The 24,679-nt window shown below is 38.6% G+C and overlaps 1 protein-coding gene across 1 annotated transcript in view; it reads left to right on the top strand.

The window, feature by feature from the left end:
* Positions 1-1,740: 1,740 nt before the first annotated feature.
* LOC126484784 (transcription initiation factor IIA subunit 2) overlaps positions 1,741-24,679 on the top strand; it is a 28,813-nt gene continuing 5,874 nt past the window's right edge. The window contains exon 1 of the mRNA XM_050108384.1: positions 1,741-1,967. Coding sequence (XP_049964341.1) covers positions 1,896-1,967 — 72 coding nt within the window. The 5' untranslated portion in view covers positions 1,741-1,895. The remainder of the gene's footprint in view (positions 1,968-24,679) is intronic.

Genomic DNA, 24,679 nt, shown 5'->3' with positions numbered 1-24,679 from the left:
AATGTGCAGGTTACTGTTAGAATACAGTTACTACACAATTTTTGATCAGGAAAAAGTTACGATGATTGCAACTTAAATACCGAAGCCATTTGTTATGAGAATACGCCGTTACCACAAATAATCCACATAGATGCATTGAAAGAAACTTTACTGAGTAACATAATGCATCAGAATACTATAGGCACAAGGAATGAAATTTCTGTAGATTTACCATACATTTTAGTTTTCTTGCGCGTGATAAGATTACTAACGGAAGTTACTTACCGCCCATTGTCTGGAATATAAACTATCCTTTCTCGTCTGCAAACACGTGCTTTTGCGGCAAGTATTATCAATTTTTTTCCGTGATTGAAAAGCTTTAACGCACACAAATCCCGCCATCATACACAAATCCACAAGGCATCAGCATGCCATGTTCAAAGAATATCCGCGTTTCGAAAACTACCAGCGATATTGGCTTGCATGAGAGACGACGTCATGCCATGATATGACGTCATGATTCCTCGGGGCCCGCGAGACGCTTCTATGCCTCGAAGTGAAGACATTACTATCTATGACTAAGGAATGACGTCATTGTTCAAAGCCGGTGGCATGTATCCCCTGCTTCACTAGACCCGGAAAAATAACAAGAGGCAAGAAATACATTGAAATTTCACGAAAGTTTATTCAACAACACATGGGAACGACTGTCAAACTTAAACATGTGGACAGTTCAAGTCAACTTGCTGAAATACTCACTAACTCACAGACTGTAAACGTGTTTCAAGAATTAAGAAGAAAAATAAATAAAGAGGAGAGTTAAGTGTTAATTATTTTCTGTGTCTTGCAATATGTTATGCAAGGTGTTTTTATATAAGTTCCATGTTCCATGCAATAATGCTGAAATAGTTACTCCATGTCAGTCTGTTGTTTTCTTATCCAAGCATGCTGTAGTGCTGTACATAAGTGAATGATATATTTAAGTGTTCTCCTTTATATGCCACAAAATAGTTACTTATCTTTAAAACAAGAATTTATGAAGAGAAACTTAACCTCAAACAAACCAGTTTTTGCCGGCCGCGGTGGTCTAGCGGTTCAGGCGCTCAGTCCGGAACCGCGCGACTGCTACGGTCGCAGGTTCGAATCCTGCCTCGGGCATGGATGTGTGTGATGTCCTTAGGTTAGTTAGGTTTAAATAGTTCTAAGTTCTAGGGGACTGATGACCACAGATGTTAAGTCCCATAGTGCTCAGAACCATTTTTATTAAAAAAAAAAAAAAACCAAACCAGTTTTTCGTGGGATGCGATGGCAACACATAAAACTGTGTTCATTTTAGCAAAACAACAGAAAAGGAAATGATGCTTCGACTTCCAAAAATATGAAATGAATATTCCTCTTCTTCGAGCTCCTTGTGCAGTGTGTGAAATTCCCCTTCTGTATCTCTTAATGACATTTTTCGGATCCAACTCTTTTTTGTGTAGTTTTGCACTTCTGTCTTCTCTCTGTAATTTCCGTCCAATAAATGTCAATTTCGTAGAAACGTGGACACCAGCATCCACGAACATGAGGTACCATGATGTGTATGTCCACTTCGCGCGTATAAAAGGTGGAAAACCATCTTGCGAAGATCGAACCCCCGCGAAAGAGACAGTTGAGGACAGCCATTCGACCAAAGTAAATGCTCCTCGACGTGACGTGGCCGCGCCGTGACGCTTAGGGTGAATTGGCCTTTATAGTGATTTGTTGCCCTACGTTTGGCATGTCAAGTGGAAGTATTTCCAAATTCCAAAGACAATCGGTTGCTGAGCGCCGAGTGGTATGAGGCGTCTGTAGAAATTACTGTTTGTTTAGTGTGTACTGTGTATTAACCACTTTATTGTTATTATCCAACCCATCAAAAGGTTAAAGTGACTAAAATGTCATACCAGCTTTATAGGAATACAACATTAGGGAATACGTTGCAAGAAAGTCTGGACGAACTGATACAGGTTAGTAGTTTTAATGTAAATGTACGTAATATTGCGACGGACAGTGTCTTTGGAAACGATATCGTTATTTGAGATCGGGTAGTAAAAATCTAGAATTAATTCTGATTGTGAACGACTTAGCGCGATTAATATTAGCTGTAATTACTTGTTTCCATCCTTTATATAATTAGTCCGCAGTTGCTGCTTTTTTGCGAGTGTTTACGTTTTGATTTATATATTTTCGCAGTAAAATAACATTTACGGAAGAACAGTATATAGGAACATACATTTTACTCTATTCAATATGTTCCCGACAATTTACAAAAGCATACTACATCAGCCATGTAACACGAAACTAGTTTGGTGATGTAAGAATACATGTAAGTATTTACATAGTATATGACCGGCCGGCATACACAAAAAAATTTTTGTTCGCCAGATCCCAACCTGCAACTTTGAACAAATATTTTTATGTGCTTCAATCTTGTCGAACACCACACCATCTCAGAGCACAATGCGTTGCACTTTGTGATTAAATCATAAATTTAACCAATTTCTGGAATTTTTATGTCCTGAGAGACTTGGTCAGTAAATTAGAAAACATTTTTCGTGGTATCTTTTTGTTTTAGGTGGTACCCAGTGAAATTATGCCAATTTCAATGTACTTGGATCGCACACTTGTTTGGTTCTGAGCTAACTTGTTAGCGCTGGTCGGCTCAATAATCATATGCGGCCTAATTTTACCTATTTAAGAGTCCTTATCCATAACTCTTATTGAAAGGTTAAAATGCCATATACTTGGCAAATACAATATCTGGCTCGGAAGTTTGACCTAAATATTAGAGAAGTCCTTTTGTCTCCAAGTAGGATACTTACTTTTTCCTCATTTCATCTTCTTCTGCTACTGACAACTTCACACCCTGTTCTAGCACTGTGGAAACTGGCTTACAGATATTCATGCCATATTTTTGTAGGATTCTCATTGTGTACATTGGTTGTTCAATCAACAATTCTCTTTTGTCACTTTTTATGATCTTCATATCTGGATATTGTTACTCTTCATCTAACATCAAAATCAGATTGAAGTTGTTTCTTGGAACTGTTCATCGAACTTTCATTTTGTGTCAAAATAGAAATATCATCAACCACATGGCCAAAATTACAGTTTCTTCTATGATATGTATTGGACCAGCTACTGATCGGCTCATGTTCATCTTTGTTAATGCTTTACGTAAGCACTGAGTCCAACAGTAAGCACTCTGTTTAAGACCATGCATGCCACTTTTCAGAAGCCAAGTTTTACTCTTTTCTTGAAGAGTTTTCTGGTGAAATCACAAAAATTGCTACTCAGTTTGTCATTGATAAATATGGTCTTCACATCCATGTAGTGAATTAAAAATTTTCTTTTATGGCAGCGGATAGGAGGTATCTTAAATGAGCATATTCTTCTACATATGAGAATGTTTCTTTGTAGTCTGTGTCCTCTAGCCGAGAGAAGCCTTTGATTACCAAATAAGCTTCAAAATTTGTATTGCATCTTCAGGATTTTTACTACTAAAGACACATCTCCCATTAGGAGACTGGGAGCTGTTCACAAAAAAGTTTGACTCCCTATGGGTCGACAGAAGTGTCCGATCCCACGTGTCGGCTTTGACCCGTGATGTAAGGGTGTTGTCGTGTGCGACGTCATGACGGCGCGGAGTTTGGTTTGAGTGTGGCTGTCTCCAGTTCTGTTTTATCTTATTTTATTTACTTTTCTGATCTGTTCGTTCTATCTCGTGAGGTTTTTTTTTTATTTAAGGACACTTATTACTTATTTTAATTATCTGTTTCCTCGAATTTCTATTTTAGTTTATTATATTTATCTTTCTGATCTGTTCGTTCTATCTTGTGAGATTTTTTTTTTTTTTTTTAAAAAAGACAAAAACCACCAATCAGCTACTGAAGCATCTTATCTTCTATGGGTTGCAGGGGTTACGACCCCTGGGGAGGTGGGTGGGTATTCATGCATGGCTGTCTTCACTTACATGTTGTAGCTATGCAAGGCGTCTAAATTTGTTTATATTTAGTTTACCCCCCACCCAAAACACCCCATTTCCCGCGCTTGTCCTGTTAGTGTCATTAGGCTTCTTGTGGAAAGTGTGTGTGTTTGTTTTTGTTTCTGCCATATTTGTGACGTCATGGGTCAAAGCAGACGGTTGGGATCGGACGCTTTCGTATTTCCTTCCCTATTATGCTGTTTGCCAGACAAAAAGAATAAATTGTTAATCTGTGGTGATTTCAATGTAAATTTTCTAAGTAATTCTGATAGGAAAAGTGAACTAGAAGTATTATTAACTACATATAACTTAGAATCAGTGATCAATTTCCCTATACATACAGCTCAAAACAGTAGCATATTAATAGATAATGTATTTGTACAGAAAGAGGATGTAAAACAAACACATGCTTTCCTTATGGTAAATGGGTTGTCGGACCATCATACACAACTGATTAACTTACAAAACCTAACAGGGTGTACAGTTCGGAAACCATTCTACATCTGCAATCCACCATACAGTGCATGGCGGAGGGTACCTCGTACCACAACTAGCATCTTCTCTCCCTGTTCCACTCTCAAACAGAACGAGGGAAAAATGGTTGCCTATATGCGTCTGTACGAGCCCTAATCTATCTTATCTTATCTTTGTGGTCTTTCCGCGAAATGTAAGTTGGCGGCAGTAAAATTTTACTGCAGTCATCCTCAAATGCTGGTTCTCTAAATTTCCTCAGCAGCGATTTACAAAAAGAACGCCTCCTTTCCTCTAGATACTCCCACCCGAGTTCCTGAAGGATTTCCGTAACTCTCGCGTGATGATCAAACCTACCAGTAACAAATCTAGCAGCCCGTCTCTGAATTGCTTCTATGTACTCCCTCAATCCGACCTAATAGGGATCCCAAACGCTCAAGCATTACTCAAGAATAGGTCGCACTAGCGTTCTACAAGCGGTCTCCTTTACAGATGAACCACATCTTCCCAAAATTCTACCAATGAACCGAAGACGACCATCCGCCCTCCCCATAACTGCCATTACATGCTTGTCCCACTTCATATAGCTCTGCAATGTTATGCATTAAGTAAAAGTGTGAGGTCACTCAATCCAGTATCTATACAGCAATTCAGAGAAAGCTTAAGAATTGTTAATCAGGGAGATGTATATTATGAGCCAAATGTTAATGATAAGTGCAACATATTTCTTGATAAATTTATATCCCTCTTTGAACATTGTTTCCTAAAGAAAATTACCAAGTGTAACACCACACACTTTTCCAAGAAACCTTGGATTATTACAGGTGTTAAAGTCTCTTCAGAAAGAAAAAGAAAACTGTATCAGACAGCAAAAACTATTAAAGATCCAGAAGTAGTTTTGCACTATAACAATTATTGTAACATACTGAGAAAAGTTGTAAGGAAATCAAGATATATGTATGTTAGAGAAGAAATTAACAACTCCGGCAATAAAATAAAATCAGAATTGAATGTTGTTAGAAGGCAGACAGGAAAAGTAACCACTGGGGTAGGTGGTATTACTATTAAAGAGAATGAGACCATCCTAACCAACAGTACACAAGTAGCTAATGTATTCAGTGACCATTTCGTAAGTGTAGGAGAAAAAATTGGTGAGAACAGTTCAAAAGAAAAAGCCAGACAGTACATGGAAGGAATTTAGTCAGATTAAGTTTCACCTAACAATCTCTTGTGATATAAGTAAAATTATTAAATCTCTGAAAAATAAATGTTCTGTTGGAGTAGATGACATCTCTAATAAGATATTAAAACAATGTGGAGCAATTACAGCTGATGTTCTGAGTCACATACATAATTCATCACTAACTCAAGGTTAAAATATGCCATTGTCAGGCCTCTCTACAAAAAGAGGGACACCACAGATGTCAATAATTATCGGCCAGTATCCTTGCTTCAGCATTTTCAAAAACCTTCAAGAAAGTAATGTACTCAATAGTGGTTAGCCATCTCAACAGTAATGGGATACTTAGTAAATCCCAGTTTGGATTTCAAAAATGATGTTCCACTGAGACAGCAATATACAATTTCACTGTCCACATAATAGAGTCTTTAAATAGTAAAATGTCACCAATAGGAATTTCATGTAACTTGTCCAAAGCATTTGATTGTGTGAACCACGACATTATGTTACAGAAGTACAATTCTATGGTATAAATGGAATAGCATACGAGTGGTTTAAGTCATACCTACAGAAAAGGAAGCAAAAAGTTTCGTTATATGGGTCAAGTGATTTAAATAAGTTTGCCTCTTCATTTAATTGGGGTGAAATTACATTGGGTGTTCCACAGAGTTCAATCATGGGTCCCCTTCTGTTCTTGATATATGTGAATGACCTCCATTTTTATCTGAAACAGGAAGCTGAACTGACACTGTTTACTGATGATACAAGCATCGTTATTAATCCAGTAAAAGAAAGTCCAATTGAAAACGATACAAATAAGGTCTTTGGAAAAGTCATTAATTGGTTTTCTGCAAATGGGCTTGCTCTAAACTTTGAAAAATCACACTACATCCAATTTTCTGCTGGGAAAAGTACAGTTCCTTCAATAAATGTAACACATCAGCAGAAGTCAGTAGACAGGGTAGAGTATACTAAGTTTTTGGTTGTACAGATGAGAATCTTAATTGGAAAATTCATATTTTGGATCTTCTAAATCGACTAGGTTCAGCAACTTTTCCAATCAGAATAATTTCCAATTTTGAGGATATAGAAATTAATGAGCTAACATACTTTCACTCTCTGATGTCATACGGAATAACATTTTGGTGTAACTCAACATTTAGACAAAAAGTATTCACTGCTCAAAAGAAAGTGGTTAGAATAATGTGTGGGGTTCATAGTCGCACATCTTGTAGGCATCTTTTTAAAATATGGGGAATTCGTACAACAGCCTCACAGTACATTTACTCACTAATGAAATTTGTTCTCAACAACATGGACCAGTTTAAAAACAACAGTGACATTCATGATTATAAAACCAGAAAAAAGAAAGTCTTACACTATCCTTTAATCAACCTATCTCTGGCACAGAAAGTGGTAAAATATGGTGATATAAAAATTTCCAGCAAATTAGCAGATGAAATAAGGTGTCTGACAGACAGCAGTAATAGCTTCAAAAATAAATTGAAATCATGTCTCCTTGACAACTCCTTCTATACCATAGATGAATTCTTGAATATGAATAAATAAATCTATAATTATAGTATATGCATTTTGTGCCATTTAAGGGAATGGGGTAAATAATAGAAATATTAATCTTTAACTCTGTATTGTAAGATGATGTGACTTACCAAAAGAAAGCGCTGGCAGGCCGATAGACACACAAACATACACACAAAATTCTAACTTTCGCAACCAACGGCTGCTTCGTCAGGAAAGAGGGAAGGAGAGGGAAAGACGAAAGGATATATATATATAAGTTCAATAACAGCTGCTTTCACGTATTCAACAACCATTTCGGCTAGTTCTAATAACTTTTACTTTATTTCCACTTCCGTTTTTCGTACATCACTGATCATTTTTAGCCGCTCTCCACAGGTTTTAACGTCATTATTTACAATTGTTAGCCTCATTTTCGTAATCTTTCACCACAACACCACGCCTTTTAATACATTTACACGTTTTTTCGAAATTTTCCCGAATTTCTCCGTCCTTTAACGTGTTTTAGCGGCAACACAACCACCTAACCTTCATGCACATCGCTGTCTACCAACCCAAGTTCACCACAGGATCAACTTAACCAACACTTTTTCGCATTTTTTCATACCAGATCTCCAGTTATTTTCTACTTCACCCTTATCTCTCCCCATATATTTTTATCTTTCATTTTCATTTCAACCTCATGTTACACTTTCCACCTTCTAATACCATGTCACCCTCACAACACCCCCACAACGACCCCATTAAGTTTTATTTACATTCCCTCCGCAAACATGCCTTCACCCTAGCCAGATTACGCTCGCATATTTTATTTTCTCAGGCTTGTCTGACATTTGGCATAACCCCCAAAGGCCTCACACTTAAAGTTCCCATCTCTGGCTGCAACCCTTCTTTCCATCAGCCCCTATACCAGTTCCAAACTGAACAATCCATTGCCCTCACCCACCTAATCCTTCTTCTACGCATCAGCTCAGCCAATGAACACACCCGCCAACTCCTATCCTTAATAAAAGTCCTCAATCTTTCCTCTCCCACATCCACACCGGCTATTCAGAGCATCCTCCTACAGGCCAACCGCAAATTAGAGCAGCATGCCACCCTTCACTTCAAAAAACTATCCAATCTCCTGGTTTCCCACCTCCGGAAAGGCAACTCACTCACCCTTCACAACCTTTCCAGCAGACCTCAACCACCTCTCATTGCACACAAACCCAGTCTCTCCCATCTACTCAATCTCCCACTTCCAGCTCCACTCCCTCCAAAACCTCAAAATTCCAATCAACACAATCTGGAACCACAACACCCTAATTCAGTAGTTAACCTTTCCTCCAAACCTCTCTCCCAATCCGAAACCCCTGTCCTATCCAAAGGCCTCACCTTCAGCCCCACTCTCAGATTCAACCAAACAGCCCTCGTCAAAGATTTACTGTCCTACACTCGTACTCTCTGCTGGAAATATCACTTTGCCACGAAGAAAAATGATCCTAATCCTACTCCTAATGATCCAACTCCCCAAGACACTATCCAAATTGAACCCTGCCTGGAACAGTTCCGTCCTCCGTCACAGCGGGACCCACCTCCTCTTCCTCAAAATCACCCTCTCCAAACCTTCCAGGAATTTCTGACTTCCAGCCTTGCCTCTCAATCCTTCTTAAAAAACCTTAATCCTACTCCCAACATCACCACTGCTGAAGCCCAGGCTATCCGTGATCTGAAGGCTGACCAGTCCATCATCATTCTTCCGGCAGACAAGGGTTCCACGACCGTGGTACTTGATCGTCGGGAGTGTGTGGCTGAGGGACTGCGTCAGCTTTCAGACAACACCACATACAAAGTTTGCCAAGGTAATCCCATTCCTGATGTCCAGGCGGAGCTTCAGGGAATCCTCAGAACCTTAGGCCCCCTACAAAACCTTTCACCTGACTCCATCAACCTCCTGACCCCACCGACACCCCGAACCCCTACCTTCTACCTTCTTCCTAAAATTCACAAACCCAATCATCCTGGTCGTCCCATTGTAGCTGGTTACCAAGCCCTCACAGAACGTATCTCTACCTACGTAGATCAACACCTTCAACCCATTACGTGCAGTCTCCCATCCTTCATCAAAGACACCAACCACTTTCTCGAACGCCTGGAATCCTTACCCAATCCGTTACCCCCAGAAACCATCCTTGTAACCATTGACGCCACTTCCTTATACACAAATATCCCGCACGTCCAGGGCCTCGCTGCGATGGAGCACTTCCTTTCACGCCGATCACCTGCCACCCTACCTAAAACCTCTTTCCTCAATACCTTAGCCAGCTTCATCCTGACCCACAACTTCTTCACTTTTGAAGGCCAGACATACCAACAATTAAAGGGAACAGCCATGGGTACCAGGATGGCCCCTTCGTACGCCAACCTATTCATGGGTCGCTTAGAGGAAGCCTTCTTGGTTACCCAGGCCTGCCAACCCAAAGTTTGGTACAGATTTATTGATGACATCTTCATGATCTGGACTCACAGTGAAGAAGAACTCCAGAATTTCCTCTCCAACCTCAACTCCTTTGGTTCCATCAGATTCACCTGGTCCTACTCCAAATCCCATGCCACTTTTCTTGATGTTGACCTCCACCTGTCCAATGGCCAGCTTCACACGTCCGTCCACATCAAACCCACCAACAAGCAACAGTACCTCCATTACGACAGCTGCCACCCATTCCACATCAAACGGTCCCTTCCCTACAGCCTAGGTCTTCGTGGCAAACGAATCTGCTCCAGTCCGGAATCCCTGAAGCATTACACCAACAACCTGACAACAGCTTTCGCATCCCGCAACTACCCTCCTGAGCTGGTACAGAAGCAAATAACCAGAGCCACTTCCTCATCCTCTCAAACCCAGAACCTCCCACAGAAGAACCACAAAAGTGCCCCACTTGTGACAGGATACTTTCCGGGACTGGATCAGATTCTGAATGTGGCTCTCCAGCAGGGATACGACTTCCTCAAATCCTGCCCAGAAATGAGATCAATCCTTCATGAAATCCTCCCCACTCCACCAAGAGTGTCTTTCCGCCGTCCACCTAACCTTCGTAACCTGTTAGTTCATCCCTATGAAATCCCCAAACCACCTTCCCTACCCTCTGGCTCCTACCCTTGTAACTGCCCCCGGTGTAAAACCTGTCCCATGCACCCTCCCACCACCACCTACTCCAGTCCTGTAACCCGGAAGGTGTACACGATCAAAGCAGAACCACGTGTGAAAGCACCCACGTGATCTACCAACTGACCTGCCTACACTGTGACGCATTCTATGTGGGAATGACCAGCAACAAACTGTCCATTCGCATGAATGGACATAGGCAGACAGTGTTTGTTGGTAATGAGGATCACCCTGTGGCTAAACGTGCCTTGGTGCACGGCCAGTACATCTTGGCACAGTGTTACACCGTCTGGGTTATCTGGATACTTCCCACTAACACCAACCTATCCGAACTCCGGAGATGGGAACTTGCTCTTCAATATATCCTCTCTTCCCGTTATCCACCAGGCCTCAATCTCTGCTAATTTCAAGTTGCCGCCACTCATACCTCACCTGTCATTCAACAACATCTTTGCCTCTGCACTTCTGCCTCGACTGACATCTCTGCCCAAACTCTTTGTCTTTAAATATGTCTGCTTGTGTCTGTATATGTGTGGATGGAGATATATATGTGTGTGTGTGTGTGTGTGTGTGTGTGTGTGTGTGTGTGTGTGTGTGTGTGTGCGCGCGTGAGTGTATACCCGTCCTTTTTTCCCCCTAAGGTAAGTCTTTCCGCTCCCGGGATTGGAATGACTCCTTACCCTCTCCCTTAAAACCCACATCCTTTCGTCTTTCCCTCTCCTTCCCTCTTTCCTGATGAGGCAACAGTTTGTTGCGAAAGCTTGAATTTTGTGTGTATGTTTGTGTTTGTTTGTGTGTCTGTCGACCTGCCAGCACTTTCATTTGGTAAGTCACATCATCTTTGTTTTTTAATATATATATATATATATATATATATATATTGTTTCAATGTACATTTCTTGTGCACTTGACACGTTCCACATCATAATGGCTACCGTACTGTGCGATTGATCAATGGAACACGCAACCAACTAACTAACTCACTCACTCTTACTTGTAATGGTTTCTTTCCTTGTGGTGCATCAACCCATTCATAAGTGTCATTCTTGGAGAAAGATTGTAATTCCTTTTCTACCAGTTATCTGTATTTGGACTGGTCAAGGTTTGTTCAACCATAAGATGTTCATTGTAGAATCTGTGAGCAGACATATACATCTCATAAGCTGGATACAACTTAAATTTCATTACATGTGATTAGCATTAAAAATGACATCCTATGCTACTGGAGTTTCTTACTAAATTTACTGGTGCTTTTGTATGTTTTTAGATGTCTTCTTTGAAATTAATATCTGTACGCACTTTTCATCATTTGTTTCATTTTCACCAGATTCTAAAAATGTTAGATTTCTGCTAGTTATTAACTGTCTGTTTCGGGCATCTTCGCACTAAAAATATATTTTTTGGATTTTGAGTCCCATTTTCTTATAAGTTGTTTGGGAATTTGTACCATGCCCTTACATCCAAAAACTCTTAGATCTAGACCAGGTTTCTCACCAGTCTAGACTACTTACGGGATCTTGGTTCATGCAGCTTTAGTAGGCAATCTGTTGTATAGATACACTGCAGTTCATACTGCTTTGTCCAACAACATTTTGGTAATTCTGCATCCTTTAATATGTTCCTTGCTTTCTCTAAGATTGTTCTGTTAGCCCATTCTGCTACTCCATTTTGAGCAGAACTGTAGCAAATTGTAGTTTTATGTCTAATTCCAAATTCACTCAGTTGTTGCCTAAACTGTTCATTGACGTACTTGGTAACATTGTCATCTTTCAACGATTACCCTGTCTTTCAACCATGCCATGAAAAGTAACAAATATTTATCTCAATTTGTCCTTGGTTGGTTCTAAGGAAGTAAACGTGGGTACATATTGAAAACTCATTACTCAAAGGAAGGAAATTACAACTGCCTTCTATAGTTTATTTTTCTTTATGAATGTAATTTACAGGATTGGCTAGAAAAAGTAATTGGATTTTGCCTTACAATTTTTGTTCTGGAAATTTGAATATGTTGACTTTAAGGTTCCATCCATGACATTCCAAAGGTAATCCAACTGTTGTCAAAGGTGCATAATTCTCTCAACCCATGGGCTTCCCAGTCTGTGCTATTTGGGCAGAAGCCATTTGTGCAGTTACAATATAATTGCTGTAAATTATAAACTGTTCACAGAAAATATTTAGTTTTCCACCATTCACTGGATAAACTTATTCAGTTCAATTGTTGAATTATATATCTGTGCAATAAAATAATATTGATGGAGAAACATTTCTACATTTAATGTGTTTCCATAGGTTACAAAAGCATGAGACTACACGAGGTACACAAGATAGAACATTTAGCTTAAATACCTAAGAATACACGTAATAGGTAGAGAGATCTATACATGTTAACTCACTGCTCACATACATAACAAATATTTTGTTCACAAAATCCCAACAATAACTGGACTATTTCCACATCCCTGAAACCTCTCCATCAGTATAGCATTTATGGAGTAGTCTGTGTGAGTAAATGGGTGAATTAGGCTCAGTATGTAATGTTGAAGCCAGGAAGCCAAACAGCAAATTGATAGGAAGGTCTCAAGTTTACCCACTTTTCATCCACTGGGATTTCACATGCCTTTAAAAGAATTGTGTGTCTTGCAGAGACTGGTCTTTGGAGCTTTGAAAGCTGTCAAGGATGTTCCTTTTATTGAATTGCTATATGATTAAGTGTAGATACCTAGAAGGTATCAGATAGATTATATAATGGTAAGACAGAGATTTAGGAACCAGGTTTTAAATTGAAAGACATTTCCGGGGGCAGATGTGGACTCTGACCACAATCTATTGGTTATGAACTGTAGATTAAAACTGAAGAAGCTGCAAAAAGGTGGGAATTTAAGGAGATGGGACCTGGATAAACTGACTAAACCAGAGGTTGTACAGAGTTTCAGGCAGAGCATAAGGGAACAATTGACAGGAATGGGGGAAAGAAATACAGTAGAAGAAGAATGGGTAGCTCTGAGGGATGAAGTAGTGAAGGCAGCAGAGGATCAAGTAGGTAAAAAGACGAGGGCTAGTAGGAATCCTTGGGTAACAGAAGAAATATTGAATTTAATTGTTGAAAGGAGAAAATATAAAAAAGCAGTAAATGAAGCAGGCAAAAGGGAATGCAAATGTCTCAAAAAATGAGATCGACAGGAAGTGCAAAAGGGCTAAGCAGGGATGGCTAGAGGCCAAATGTAAGGATGTCGAGGCTTATCTCACTAGGGGTAAGATAGATACTGCCTACAGGTAAATTAGAGAGACCTTTGGAGAAAAGAGAACCACTTGTATGAATATCAAGAGCTCAGATGGAAACCCAGTTCTAAGCAAAGAAGGGAAAGCAGAAAGGTGGAAGAAGTATATAGAGGGTCTATACAAGGGCGATGTACTTGCGGACAATATTATGGAAATCGAAGAGGATGTAGATGAAGATGAAATGGGAGGTATGATACTGCGTGAAGAGTTTGACAGAGCACTGAAAGACCTGAGTCGAAACAAGGCCACAGGAGTAGACAACATTCCATTAGAACTACTGACGGCCTTGGGAGAGCCAGTCCTGACAAAACTGTACTATCTGGTGAGCAAGATGTATGAGACAGGCGAAATTCCCTCAGACTTCAAGAAGAATATAATAATTCCAATCCCAAAGAAAGCAGGTGTTGACAGATGTGAAAATTACCGAACTATCAGTTTAATAAGTCACAGCTGCAAAATACTAACATGTATTCTTTACAGATGAATGGAAAAACTGGTAGAAGCCGATCTCGGTGAAGGTCAGTTTGGATTCCGCAGAAATGTTGGGACACGTGAGGCAATACTGACCCTGCGACTTATCTTAGAAAATAGATTAAGGAAAGGCAAATCTACATTTCTAGCATTTGTAGACTTACAGAAAGGTTTTGACAATGTTGACTGGAATACTCTCTTTCAAATTCTAAATGTGGCAGGGGTAAAATACATGGAGCGAAAGGCTATTTACAATTTGTACAGAAACCAGATGGTAGTTATAAAGAGTCAAGGGGCATGAAAGGGAAGCAGCGGTTGGGAAGGGAGTGAGACAGGGTTGTAGCCTGTCCCCAATGTTATTCAATCTGTATATTGAGCAAGCAGTAAAGGAGACAAAAGAAAAATTCGGAGTAGGTATTAAAGTCCATGGAGAAGAAACAAAAATGTTGAGGTTCGCCAGTGACATTGTAATTCTGTCAGAGACAGCAAAGGGCTTGGAAGAGCAGTTGAATGGAATGGACAGTGTCTTGAAAGGAGGATATAAGATGAACATCAACAAAAGCAAAACGAGGATAATGGAATGTAGTCGAATTAAGTCGGGTGATGCTGAGGGAATTAGATTAGGAAATGAGACACTTAAAGTAGTAAAGGAGTTTTGCTATTTGGGGAGCAAAATAACTGATGATGGTCGAAGTAGAGAGGATATAAAATGTAGACTGGCAATGGCAAGGAAAGCGTTTCTGAAGAAGAGAAATTTGTTAACATCAAGTATAGATGTGTCAGGAAGTCGTTTCTGAAAGTATTTGTATGGAGTGTAACCATGTATGGAAGTGAAACATGGACGATAACCAGTTTGGACAAGAAGAGAATAGAAGCTTTCGAAATGTGGTGCTACAGAAGAATGCTGAAGATTAGATGGGTAGATCACGTAACTAATGAGGAGGTATTGAATAGAATTGGGGAGAAGATGAGTTTGTGGCACAACTTGACAAGAAGAAGGGATCGGTTGGTAGGACATATTCTGAGGCATCAAGGGATCACAAATTTAGTATTGGAGAGCAGCGTGGAGGGTAAAAATCACAGAGGAAGACCAAGAGATGAATACACTAAGCAGATTCAGAAGGATGTAGGTTGCAGTAAGTACTGGGAGATGATGAAGCTTGCACGGGATAGGGTAGAATGGAGAGCTGCATCAAACCAGTCTCAGGACTGAAGACAACAACAACATATGATTAAATGAATTAATTCCATTGAGCAGTATAGTGTTATATGCTCAATTAAATTATAACCCACATGGTAATTTGCAGTATCTCTAACTGTAACTCAGTCTTAAATTTTACCTTATCACCTACAAAATATATTTTTTTGTTTTTCATTCATTGGTATCTGAGAGCTGAAGTGATTAATAACCAATTTTTTGTTTATTATGGAAATTAATATCAATTGTTGTTTGATAGATTTTTCATTAGATAACAATTGTTTGTTCTTCAGCCACTAAACTTTCTGGGAGGTGCTCGTAAACAAATAAATAAATTTTCCATCATTGTGGTATTTTTAATTTCCCATTGAGCTGAACAGAATATCTTTCCATGTCCACTGTGTTATAAATGAATGGTGGTAAGCATTTGATTTCATGCATACAAAATCTAAATTATGTAATGAACTATTGATTTACTTTCAAATTGGAAGTAACGTGATTAAGACACTTTCAGTATTTACAAAGGAAACAAATTGTTTGGTGTGAAGTTTCGGAAATATAAATAATATATCTTGAAATTTTCAGTTGACTTTAAGCAACTGAAAACGGTTGTTTGTTAGTCATTTACAGAATGCTCCTAAAGATTTATGCGACGGAGCATTATATAATGTTAACACGTTGAAACATTGTTTTGCTACATGTAATCTTGCTATTGTTGATCACGCTTATACCTCAGACAGTAAAAAAGAGGGGGGGGGGGGGGGGGGGGCAAATCAGTCCTCTTCCTGAAGGTCAGGTTGAACAACTTGATACTTTAGAGGACATGGTCCATGATACCAGTGTTTGAACAAACTCAACCAGCATGTTACAGAGGGACTTGACAGTTTAACAAATACCAGGGCAACTTTGCATTTTTTATATGTATGAAAACCACTGTCAGAGATAAAAGAACCAAAAAGCATCAGAAAAAGTCCTAAACCCAAGTGAGTATTGAGGACTGGGTTCGTAACTTGACAATTGCCTCACTCTATGAAGAATGTAAAATTCTGTGTCAGCACTAAAGTAAAATGAAGGGGAAATGTGGAGAACATTAAGACTTCTGTATGGAAAAAAAGGTGTTGACAAGAAAAGTGCTTAATGAAATGAATGAAGTGCAAACTGTTGTATATTAATGAAAGAATAAGAAATGGGTATGTGGTTAGGAGCAGCTGCATAATTCACAATTGTATAATGTATCTTGAAACTAGTGAAGAGAGTGAAGTGCACAGTTGACATAAGAATATAAATATGAAGATAAATGAGTTAAAGTGAAAAGTGTTTACAAAGTTGGATAGAGTGACACAGTAATTAAAAGGGAGATGTACATGATATGCAACCTTGAGGGCTTGGAACAGGTCCAGTGTGCAGTGGATAATATTAAATCAAAAGAAGACTCAGTGAAGAAGTGGGAAGAGATCTAATGCATACAGTTACGCAGATATCAAAAGAGAAAGAAACCAAACCTAACCTTGTATGATGTTGAAACTATCTGAGCTCTGGCATGCCATATTTCAATGCAAGCCTTAGGAAGTCATAGCTGTGGTGGGGAAACAAGTTATATAGTGAGAGGAATGTTCCTCTAGCATTTGATGTGAATAATGACCTGAGATAGCTAATACAATTTCGAAAATCTAGGCAAGAGGTAAAAAAAAAGCTTTCAAATAAGGCTGGTCTCATTATGGAACTTGTTGAATGTATGCAAATAATTTGGCAAGTATCTTTATCAGTCTGCATAGCCTCATGGGTATCCTGAAAAATATTCTTAACTCAGAAAACAGTAATCACATTAGTTAGTAATATCAGTTTGTGATTTCTGTGTATCACTGCCTAAGAATCTGTTCATTTTAAGGCTGTCATCACTCATAGGTACTTACTTTACTGAAAGCTGAATGCACCAACTGGGATAGTTCCCAATATACAACACAGATGTTCACACCAAAGTGGTAGATATTGGTAAACACCACACCTACATCCAGTATGGCAGCCATTGTCTCAGTCAAGCAGGCACAACAAACAAGAACGACAACAGTTTTGTAATAGAAAGTATATGTAAAATGATCAAATAACTAATAAGTAAATAATGAAACTTCCACAGGGATTGGACGAGAACAAACCAAATAATTTATGGCTACTTCCATCACGTCTACATCTGTAATCTGTATCTGTATTTTGCAAACGGCTGTGAAGTGCAAGGCAAAGGCTACAGCCTATTATACCAGTTATTAGGGTTTCTTTTTGTTCGGATATGGAATGCGGGAAGAATGATTGTTTGAATGCCTCTGTGTGTGTGTTGTAATTATTCTGATCCTGTTCTTACAATCCCTGTGTGAGCAATACATAGGGGGCTGTAGCATATTCCTAGAGTCATCATTTAAATCTGCTTCTTGAAACATTGTTAGTAGACTTTTCTCAGGATAGTTCATGTCTGTCTTCAAGAGTCTACTTGTTTGCTTTTTTCACCATCTCTTTGACACTCTCCTACAGATGAAACAAGCCTTTGAACATTCATGCTGCCCATCTTTGCATACTGTTGTCCTGAGAGGGAGCGTGAAGGACACATCACTTCTGCAATATGGGTCTTACCTCAGACAAATAATCGATGAGTGGAAGATTGTGTGGACTGCGTATAGAACTCTGGCCATTTGTAGATACAAGCTATAAGTGGTTCAGAGTACAGAACTGGGTGAGGATAATTAAGGAATTAGGGTAGGAGAAATTCGGAGTGCCTCCACTTGCTACATAACATTTGAAGACTCCTCTGGCAATATCTCTCAATGTAACTTATCATCAGTGGCCAATCTGCTGCTCTGAAAATGTATCTCCGTAGCAACGGTTGGTGCCAAGGCTGGTCAAGTAATCTTGAGTCCAGCAACATGTGACACAGAGACGGTGTCGACTGGAGACTGAATTGCCTTGCAGCTTCAATTTCTGTCTTGGTGGATTTGAATTTGTTGTCTACTGCTACGAATACACTGCCTCCATTTCTCATTAGCATATCCTTTCACCATATACTTACATTTTCCCCAAAAATCTCACTTCTATTAACTTCAAGTTTCAATCAGCATTTTGTACCTAGTATTATGTCAGCTTCACTGCTTTTCGGGAGTGCTTTGAACTCTGCCACTTTGTTGCGAATACTTCAACAGTTAACCTCTGGATTTTAATACTCTCACCTGTAGGAGGCATTTCTTTCGATCTTCCACTGATACTTCTGGGTTTCCTACAGCTATTGTTACCTGAATTTGATGGCGAGTCGCCTAATCTAAAAAAGGCTGGTGTGCATCCCACACAGTGCCAACTACCTGGGTAGTAACCTTTGCTGGTAGAGCACACCCGACCCAATTAGGGGGACCCCGCAGTTCTCAACTCTATGGCACAAGTTCAGAAGTTGCAGCGCAGCTTGTTATAGAATCTTCAAAATCTCTGGTTCAGTCCCTCCTCATGACTCAGAACCAAGGGGCCACAATCAATTCTGGGGACTATTCTGCAAATAGTGGGTTTTGTTGAAACTCCATGCAAAAGGCTAGTCTTCTCTCCCAGTTTCTGGAATGATCCAAGTATGACCTTGGAGCCCAGACAGCAGGCATCATTTGTTCCAACATGCACCACTCTCTGCAGCTGGTCTTTCAGTGGATGCTGGAATAGCCTCTTCACATGTTGAATGAGGCCCACAGGCATACACCCTGAGTGTACCTGGTGTCCTTTCCTGTCCATTGCTGCCAGTTCCCTAAGGGATACCATCATTCGCCATACATTAAAACTGTCTGTGACTGATGGACACCTACCCCGATGACCTAATAGATCCCTCCCCTTTTGTGTTTGCCTCCTCTTGACACAGGACAAAACAGGTTTCCCCAAAATAGATGACTTGAGTCTCTCAGGCTGAGTGTAAGGGAATGACAGCACCTAGAACTTGTTGGTTTTGGGGATTGGTATCACACTGCGATTTCTACCTGGTCCCTGTCTGCCCCGTACGGGATGCCTAGCTCTACCATCAAAATGCCGCTTACAATCAAGTACATGAGTAATGACAGATCCCGTACTTTCTACATAGGCCAAAGTCAAAAATGGATTAATCCATATTATATAAACCCTCCAAATATATCAGGAAATTGGTGTTGTCATCTTTAATTATCCTATGTAAGTAAACTCAACTTCGTGATACTAAAGAATGATCAAATAACAATTTCAAGAGAAAAATAAAGAACAAAAAAACCATTAGCTGATGGTATTGAAAAATTCACTTGACTTATACACCTAAAATGAGTATTGTGGGACGCTCACCAATGAAAAATAGTGATATCCACAAGAAGAAACACCAAAATTACTACTGTCAATAATTTCACTGAACCTGTGAAGCTAAACATAACTCCATCATCCCAACTAATGACAGAGCAGCAACTTCACCAAAAAAGAGCCACAACTGCTAGTAATGATCAATTCACTTGACCTTTGTAGTTTCAATAAAGTCCACAATACCCACCAAAAGTGACATGTAGTTATCTGAAATTTAAAAGCCATTTATGAAGTAGGATGTACATAATTATTTCCACTTTACCTATGTAGCTGAAATCATTTCCACTATATCCACAGCCACAAAAAGCCACCCTTATGTTAACAATGTACCATACGTACAATAAAAAAATGCCATCATACTAAAAATGTTGGGTTAAAAAAGGGCATGTCACTCAGACCCCAGGACAAGAGATGCTGGCCAGGTGTTCTCTGTCAGCCAGTTGTATTAAAGACACAAGTATACCTTAGAAAATTGCTTGCCTGTATTACCTTTTATTTAGAGACAATAAATTACAAAAGTTTATGATCCAGAGATGTGTGGATAGCAGAATTACAGGGAAAAAAAGGAAGAAAAACCAAAAAGAATTAAGATCGGGACACTTGTTACCAATGAGGATGAAACAGGAGGAAGTTCAGTTGAAGACTCTCCATTATAAACAAAGAAATTAAAAACAGTATAGTGGACATTGGAGGAACCTCAGATTGAATGAATAGCTCAACTTGTAAAGATTAACAGAATTAATTCCATGGGAATAGTAATTTGTTCACCCTGTTCTGTAGATTCCATCAACAAGAAGAACCTTCAGGCGTGTGGATCGGGTCAGGTTATACATTTTAAAAAAAAGACAAGCTAATAGTAGAAGATTGATCAGTATATCACTATACTGCTCAATAATATTCTGAATCAATGTGGTCTCATTTTGAAGAGGAGGTAGAAAATCATTGTGAAAAGTTGCAGGAGGTTGTAAGTGGTGTCAAATGCCTTTAAAGGATGATAAGGGAAATTTGATGCTAAAGTAGATTAATAGTGAAAGAAAAGTTCTTCAGTGCGCATCTTCAGAAATATTGAAATGACAGAACCGAGCAATATAGTGGGCAGTAAAGACCACCACCATTTTATTCTCATAAAAAAAGAGGAAGCAATTTTCTGCACTAAGAAAGGGAAGAAAACAGTGAAATTTCTACATTAGAAAAGATGTCCACTTCCGTAGTTTGCGTCATCATGAATTCTATGAAGTGCAACTCAAAAAAAATTATGCAGGTATAAATTCTGCAACTGGTGTGGCTGCAGAACTACCTGTCAAATTGGGTTGACAGTATCAGCTTGGTTCAGTCCTGTACTGTTAGGCCAATTTTATCAGGCAATTTGATGGTAGTTTTGGGAATTTCCCACATATGTCCAACTTACTGTTCAACTGAATGCCAGTCAGCATCAAAAAATAGAAGGCATGAAGTAATCCAAAAAATTAGGTCAATATCTTGTGGTGTAAGTTTGTAAGCAATGTATTCAGAGTATTGTAGATTACATCAGTCGTCTAAGTAATTTTTTAAAGTTTATTTCTTGTTTCTCCACTTTTTACAGTATTGGTCAGTAGCATTTCTTGCTGTGTTTTTATTTATATTCAACTAAACTTTCTTCAGATCATAAACTTCTGCAATTAAGAGTATGGCAAGGAAACTGTATGAGAAAAGTTGCTGGTTGGCTTCTGATGACATAAAGCAACAGACATCAAGGAAATCGACTTTTAAAGCAAAAGATAGAATAACAGCGTTGGCCAACCATTATCTACGAATGTCTCAAGGTCTTAGTTTTTATCTGTGCTAGAATAGTCTTGCTAAATTGTATGTGCAATTGGATGAAATGTGCATTCCAAGAACTATGTAAAGAAAACCATTTGTCAATAAAAGTAAACATAATTTTTGGCAGCAGTGGGAAGTAACATTATAACGTGATTATGTACAGCCATATTTCAGCTCAAAGTAGTTTGTGTGCAATGAGAAAGGTGGTTGCGGAAAATTTCTTTCCGGTTGGATGAGGTACGTTGTTATGAATGTGATTGAATTTATAGCTGGTGGAAAGGGCTGTTGATAGCATAGGCCTGTGAAAGGTTACATCTGTAAATGGAGTGCAAAATATTGAAAGAATGTAAGTGGGCTTACTTACCCAAAATATATAGTAATACACTTATTTATTACAGTGATGATATGCATAAATGTACTACTGGAGAGTTGGTTCCCCACTCCAATGAAGAATATATCTGAACCATACTTTAAGGAATTAAGCACAAGATTAAACGCATGCTGGCATGTGATTGACAAAATGTAAAGAGGACACACTACATTAGATTCACACCAAGTATTGAGTGCTATTGACAGGGGCTCTCAAATTGATTAATCATTTCTACATTTACGGAAAGTTGTTGATAAGATTCCTCACAGGTGTCTCCCAATCAAATTGCATGTCTATGAAGGATCATCACAGTTGTGCTACTAGATTCGTGATTTCAAGTCAGAAAGATCACAGTCTGAAGTAACTGACAGAAAGGCACTGAATAAAAGAGAAATGATAACCGGCGTACCGCTAGAGACGTTACAGGTCTTCTGGTGTACTTAATCTGTGTAAATGATGTAGCAGACAATCTGAGCAGCACTCTTAGATTGTCATTTACCATCTCTTAAAGCTAATGGAAGACAAAAGCAATTGCAAAATGATTCAGATGAGATATCTTTGTGGTGTAAAAAGTGACTATTATAAACAATAAAAAATGTGTGTAGTGATAGGAATCCGTCAAATTTCAGTTACACAGTAGATCAAACAAATTTAACAGCTGTCAATTCAACTAAATACCTAGGTATTACAATTACAAAATTTTTAACTGGAAGCGTCACAGAGATAATATTGTGGCGACAGCAAACCAAAGGCTGTGTTTTATTGGCAGAACATGTAGAAGATGTAAGAACCCCATTACATTACACTTGTCCATCCTCTTCTGGAATACTGCTGCATGGGGGATCGTTACCAGATAGGATTGATGGATGACATCGAAAAATTTCAAAGAAGTGCAGTTCGCTTTTTATTGTGGCAGAAAGGGGGGAAGAACATTATGGATATGACACACTAGTTGTCGCAGGAGTAATTAAAACAGAAATTTCTTACTATGGAGAGAACCTTTAAATTTCAATGACCAACTTTCCCCTAAAAATCTTACAGTATTTTGCTGGGTTCTACTATCATGTGGAGAAAAGACCATCCCAGTAAAATAAGAGAAATCAGAACTCACATGGGAAGACTTAAGTTTTTGTTTTTCTGACTACCTGTTCAAGGGAGGAACCATAGAGAAATAGTCTGAAAGTGATTCGATGAAACCTGTGCACACCATTTAAGTGTAAATTGCACAGTATTCATGTACATGTAGGTTTTTACAAAATAAATAAAGCAATGAAATTCAAACTTGCAGTGATTTATTTAGATAAGTCATAGAATAACAGATTTCAAACCATAATATGAAATGCACCATTCAGTGTTTACTTGATGCTAGATGTTCAGCATGGTACTGATCCACTTTTAATAATACTGGGCAGTATGTTTTTTATTTGTCTGTCTTTCTTGGGTGTAGTACGATAGTACTGTCATTCTGGTTTTGCCTTTTGTCTACCTTGTCAGGCAATACTAAGAAACTTTAAAACAAAAATCTGTCTAAGAGACTTCTGTTGCTTGTCCATCGCATAGTGACAAAATGAATAATAGAATGAAGATTGAAATTCTGAACTTTCATTTTACTGAACAAGATCATATTAAAGTTTCTTTTCGATGTCCGCCCAGATGCATATCTGTAAAATGTAAAAAGCAATTAAACCTATCAGCGTGGTCTCCACAGAAATTTATCCAAGAGATTGAAAGAGTCTAAAATGTCATCTTTTATGTAGTGGATTTGGTGAATTTGAAGACACATCATGCCCTAAGAACTAAATTTGACAAGAAATGAAGTATACTTACTTTTCCTTAAACAACTGACCATTATGCACTTGTATTTTTTAAGATAAATTAGTGTGGTATCCAAAAGGTATCAGTGCTTTATTGGTACATGCAAAATATGTTTTGTTTATTTTATTTTTTTATTTTAGTAATGTGATTATGAAAACCATCTTGTTTAAGCTAGTGCTCTAAAATTACATTTTCATATGATCTAAACCAAGTAGCCTGTGGTCTAGTGGCTGGCATTGCTGTCTCTGGATCATGGGGTCCCAGGTTCGACTCTTGGCCAGGTTGGAGATTTTCTCTGCCCAGGAGACTGGGTGTTTGTGTTGTCCACACCATTTCATCATTCTGGAAAGTGGCGAGACTGGACTGTGCACATATTGAGACTTTGTACGGTCACTGATAACTACGTAGTTGAGTGCCCCACAAACCAAATATCCTCATCAGGTGTATTCTACAGATTAGGAAATAAAGATAGAAAGAAAATATTCATGAAATATTTTTCTAATCGTATACCAGTAATGGTGAACTGACATTGAAAATTAAACCTCAGAAATAAAATAGTTCCAGGATGTGTCAAATTGGTTCAAGTGGCTTGCCTAACTATGCCTAAGAGAAGTACATCAAAGAAGACCAAATAGAATTGAAACACATGTATTACTGAAGAGGAACAGAACAGGAGGAAGTTCAAACAAAAGCTTTATTGTAGACAAGAAAAAAAAGGATTACAGATATTGTTGGAACCTCACACTAAATAGTAAGGCTTGTAAAGATATAAATCATTTGAACTTATTCATTCTTTCATTCAGTCAATAAACCTGTCTGCAGATCCTCTCAAGGAAAGCCTTCGGTGATATGGAACAAGTCATGGTAGCCTTAAAAAAATATTGCTTTGATAATTTTACTCACACATCGTGTTACTGTTTTAATTTTCTGCTGTTCTCTTTTTATTCGGTCTTACATAATTTGTTTCTTGTTTGTATATTATATGCAGGTTATTAATTTGTTCAGATTTAAATTCAAGCATCCAAAGAAAAGATTATTTTGACATGGAAGAGTGTTATTGTTTGTATCTTCTGTAACATGACTGGTTT

Source organism: Schistocerca serialis, chromosome 1 (assembly GCF_023864345.2).
Source record: "Schistocerca serialis cubense isolate TAMUIC-IGC-003099 chromosome 1, iqSchSeri2.2, whole genome shotgun sequence".
In the NCBI taxonomy this organism is placed as follows: domain Eukaryota; kingdom Metazoa; phylum Arthropoda; class Insecta; order Orthoptera; family Acrididae; genus Schistocerca; species Schistocerca serialis.
The sequence above is the reverse complement of the archived record's forward strand: the minus strand, read 5'-3'. Positions and strand labels throughout refer to the sequence as shown.